This window comes from Palaemon carinicauda, chromosome 43 (genome assembly GCF_036898095.1).
Source record: "Palaemon carinicauda isolate YSFRI2023 chromosome 43, ASM3689809v2, whole genome shotgun sequence".
NCBI classification, from domain to species: domain Eukaryota; kingdom Metazoa; phylum Arthropoda; class Malacostraca; order Decapoda; family Palaemonidae; genus Palaemon; species Palaemon carinicauda.
Genome location: NC_090767.1, coordinates 28,456,912 through 28,461,911, shown reverse-complemented (window position 1 = coordinate 28,461,911; position 5,000 = coordinate 28,456,912). Strand labels below are relative to the sequence as shown.

The 5,000-nt window shown below is 34.6% G+C and overlaps 1 protein-coding gene across 2 annotated transcripts in view; it reads left to right on the top strand.

The window, feature by feature from the left end:
- Positions 1 to 4,767, top strand: part of LOC137633567 (uncharacterized) — a 6,199-nt gene extending 1,432 nt beyond the window's left edge. Inside the window, exons 1-2 of one of the 2 annotated variants that reach the window (XM_068365846.1) lie at positions 1 to 925; positions 4,454 to 4,767. The exon at positions 1 to 925 is cut by the window's left edge and continues 1,432 nt beyond it. In XM_068365846.1, coding sequence (XP_068221947.1) covers positions 1 to 925; positions 4,454 to 4,631 — 1,103 coding nt within the window. In that variant the 3' untranslated portion in view covers positions 4,632 to 4,767. Of the gene's footprint in view, positions 926 to 1,433; positions 1,860 to 4,453 lie in introns of those variants that run through there. The other variant, XM_068365845.1, reaches the window with a different exon arrangement.
- Positions 4,768 to 5,000: the final 233 nt, after the last annotated feature.

The following is a 5,000-nucleotide window of genomic DNA, read 5'->3' as shown; positions in this document are numbered from 1 at the left end:
CCACTGAAGCTGAGCTCTACTGGCAATTTCACCTTTTGTCTCTATCAAAATTGAAGGAGCGTTTGGCGAAAAACCCGCTCACAGCTCACTTACCACTAAGTCTATTAAATGATAGAGTTCAGCAGGTTATTGAAAAACTATGTTGTGAATCATTCAAAGCATTACAAAATAATGAAATCAATATTCCAAAATCCACCATCAAATATTTGTCCAAGTTCTGTTATCATATGAAATTGCCAGCCGAAGAGCTAACTGGCGCCTTCCTGAAGAAAGTGACCACTTCCCAAGGCTCCTTTCATTACAATTTCCCACATAAAGGGATAATGGAATTCATGGCAGCTCTGTTTTTCCCTATGAAATTGACAAACCAATCCTGGTACCAATCAGTAAACACAGCCAGAGTTAAAAAGATCTTTAAAAAGCTTCTTGGAGGGAGTCTCCCTGAAAACCTTCACAAATATCAAAATATGATGATACATATGATCAGCCTATTCCATGTGGGTGACGGAGACGAGATGAAGGTGTCAGAAGATGCCAAGATTGAGGCACTGGAACTCCTAGTAAGGTCGGGAGTGAACGACAAACGTTCTGTGCTAAGAGTCTTGAAGAATATCAAATGTGATCATTCTTCTGCAAGATGGATAGCACAGAGGTTCAAGTTGTTTGATGAGGACACCACAATTCAAGATCATACAATTGATGCGTACATTGCCCTCCTTAGAGCCACAGAGGCCCCTCTCCCAAACAGAGAGAGAATTAAAATCAGAATATCCCTTTTTGACACTGATGGGTTAGTTGAACTGCAAAGGCAACTCTGCCGGCATCATATCAACCCATCAGTAATAGAACTAAGGAAACATATCAGAGGAGATTCAGAGCCGACCGTAGAAGAGAGAGAGTCAATCAAGAATCTACTCACAAATGAGTAAGTTATCATTATTTTACAGTTATTTTGAATATTGCAATATACATATAATAGTCAAATATCTTTATAACAATACACTGGTACATGATCACTCACACAAACATATGCACATGCACACATATATAGGCCTACTAATAAAGAGAGAGAGAGAGAGAGAGAGAGAGAGAGAGAGAGAGAGAGAGAGAGAGAGAGAGAGAGAGAGAAGAACTCATAACTTTAGTATAACAATCATCTTGAGTCTTGTAAACAATATATTTTATATTGTCAGTAACATCATTATCATCATTGTCACAATTAGACTCATAATAAGTCGGCTAAACATCAAAAAGTCCCGATTTTTATTTCTAATATTTCGTTTATATTAATTTCCATATTCTACGAAATTATTCTTTTTAACTTTTGGTTTTCGTCATCATCATCATCATCATCATCATCATCAACTTGATAATAAAATTCCCAATCAAATCCAATAACTATTTCTTTCTTTTCTTTTTTCTCTTTGGAACAGTTGTAAGGAATACAGAGGCATCTGGGACCCAACGTTCCAAATCCCTCCAAATATTAGGAACCTTAAAGTGATTCTTCCTGACCAACCCAGCCTCGACGCCTTCTGTCGATCTTTGGAAAAGACAAAAGAGATTGAATTTTTAGGTAAGAATTTTCTCTGTTTCTTTCCTCTGAGTGACATTATAATACCTCGCCTCCTTTCCCTCATCCTGTCATTCATTGTTAATATCGTTGTTATCATTATCAATATCATTGTTAACATCATTATCATCATCATTATTACTCTATAGATGTAGAACATTATATTCAGAGGTCTAAATCAGGTGTTTTTTTTCGCAAAAAGGAAAATTTTGTTTTAATCTGATTTTAATTTCATATAAAAGCTTTCAATGTTAAGTTTTAATTTCTTTCCTTCCATATATTAAAAGGAAATGTCTTATTTCTATGGTGTTAATTTAATTATTAGTGATGGAAAGGAATAATAGTGATCGTGATTGTAATGAAGAGGAAACAAATATCGGCACCAGTCATAGTCAAACACGGCTCCTCCTGACTCCGCCTCCTTCCTTCGCTGATTGGTTCTCTACAAGGATGTGGGCGGAGTTATCCGAACGGGAGAACCAATCAGCAAAAGGAATCTGAAAAGGTTTCAGCCAATGATTATGTTACAAAAAATGAAGCTGAGTTGTTATTGGCTGATGGGACTTAGATATTGCATAATGTCAGGATTTTATGAGGAGACTAATGACATACCCTAGGCGAGTCAATGCAATGCTTGCGTGCACACACACACACACACACACATTGACTCCCACACACGTTTTTCTCAACGTTCTTCTTCTTCTCCTTCTTATTTTTCTTCTTCTTCTTCTTCTTCTTCTTCTTCTTCTTCTTCTTCTTCTTCTTCTTCTTTCTCTTTCAGTTATTCGCTTCAGTGTCATCGACGTCAGCAGCGTCAGTCGCCCCATCCCTTTCTTGGAGAAGGATCCAACTGTCTATGTCCATGTCGAGGACGTCAAGGAAGAAGACATCGAGAAGGTTGGGGACATCCTTCGGACATTGCAACCACAGGATGCAAGGAGGTGAGGAGACATCATCCCTTAAGAGAGAGTGTGTTTGTGTGTGTGTGAAAGGGTACTCTCAATAGGCCTACATATATCCATATCTATTTTGGACTGGACATAGGCCTATTTTCTTAGAACATAAAGTAAACGCAATATTGAGAAATATAATAAAAAAAAGATAATTATAGAAATGGAAAAGATTTTTATTTATTTCTACAGTTTTTCAATTGTTAAAATAGGCCTACATAAATCCATATCTATTTTTGGAAAGAACATAGGTCTATTTTCTTTGAGCATTAAGTAAACTGATCATAAAGTATATAAATTAACATCAATAATGAAAAATGTAATAAAAAGTATTATCAATTTAAGTATTTACTTTTATTCAAAATTTACATGATATTTCGGGTCATGAAATATAAGTATATATAAACAATTGCAATGCTGTGTTGGTCCACTTGCGTGTGTGTGTGTGCGCGCGTGTACGTGTTTGTGCGTGTGCGTGTGTGTGTCTAAATGCACTTCTTCATCTTAACAAAACAAGATAACAATAAAAGCATGAAATAATGAATAATTGTGGGTGACATCATTTAATTTCTTCTTCTTTTCATTCCCTTTCATTTCATCGCATTTTCTTCCTTTCTTTTTTCTTCACAACAGATCGTTCGAGTCAATCTTCTTTCCTCTGTGTTCCCTGGGGAGGACGAGGAGCCCTGAGGTCATCCTCAGACTCCTCGCCTCCTTGAAGGGAGTCAGGGTGAGAGGCTACATCGTGTTCCCAGGAGAAGAACGACCAAATGACGAAGCCTTAGTCAAAGAGATGAATCTTAAGGCAAAGGAATCCACCGGATGTAGATATGGTGTTCGTTGGTGAGTTTGCTTCTTCTTTTTATACTTCTTCCTGTTTTTCATAGGTGTTTTACGATCTCTCTCTCTCTCTCTCTCTCTCTCTCTCTCTCTCTCTCTCTCTCTCTCTCTCTCTCTCTCTCTCTCTCTCACTAACATTTCAAACTTTTCGGCAGCAGGTGATGAGCCAGGATAAATATACTGTATTCACTATAGGCCTAGTTTCAAAATTGATATTTCTTTAAGATTTGGCTTTTGCTTTTTCACTATTAGTTATTGTTATTTAGAATATATATATATATATATATATATATATATATATATATATATATATATATATATATATATATATATATATATATATATAGTTAGAGAGAGAGAGAGAGAGAGAGAGAGAGAGAGAGAGAAAGAGAGAGTTGATATTTATAACAATTTCCATCTCATTATTATATCCATTCATTCTGAATATTCATTTCACTATCATTTATTATTATTATTATTATTATTATTATTATTATTATTATTATTATTATTATTATTATTATTATTACTTGCTAAGCTACAACCCCAGTTGGAAAAGTGGAATGCTATAAGACCAGTAAGTTATCATTATTTTACAGTTATTTTGAATATTACAAGATACATATAATAATCAAATATCTTTATGACAATACAATGGTACATGATCATTCATACAAACATATGCACATACACAAATAGAGAGAGAGAGAGAGAGAGAGAGAGAGAGAGAGAGAGAGAGAGAGAGAGAAAGAGAGAGAGAGAGAGAGAGAACTCAAAACTTTAGTATAATAATCAATTTGAGTGTTGTAAACAATATATTTTATATTGTCAGTATCATCATTATCATCATTGTCCCAATTAGACTCATAATAAGTCGGCTAAACATCAAAAAGTCTCGATTTTTATTTCTAATATTTCGGTTATATTAATTTCCATATTCTACGAAATTATTCTTTTAACTTTCCGTTTTCGTCATCATCATCATCATTATCATCATCCTCAACATCATTATCATCATCAAATTGATAATAAAATTCCCAATCAAATCCAATAACTATTTCTTTCTTTTCTTTTCTTCTCTTTGGAACAGTTGTAAGGAATACGAAGGCATCTGGGACCCAACGTTCCAAATCCCTCCAAATATTAGGAACCTTTGTGTGAGTCTTCCAGACCAACCCAGTCTCGACGCCTTCTGTCGATCTTTGGAAAAGACAAAAGAGATTGAAGGTTTAGGTAAGAATTTTCTCTGTTTTTTTTCCTCTGAGTGACATTATAAAACCTCGCCTCCTTTCCCTCATCCTGTCATTCATTGATAATATCGTTGTTATCATTATCAATATCATTGTTAACATCATTATCATCATCATTATTACTCTATAGATGTAGAACATTATATTCAGAGGTCTAAATCAGGTGTTTTTTTTTTTCACAAAGGAAAATAATGTTTTCATCTGATTTTAATTTCAAATAAAAGCTTTCAATGTTAAGTTTTAATTTCTTTCCTTCCACATATTAAAAGGAAATGTCTCATTTTAATGGTGTTGATTTAGTTAATAGTGATGGAAAGGAATAATAGTGATCGTGATTGTAATGAATAGGAAACAAATATCGGCACCAGTCATAGTCAAACGCGGCTC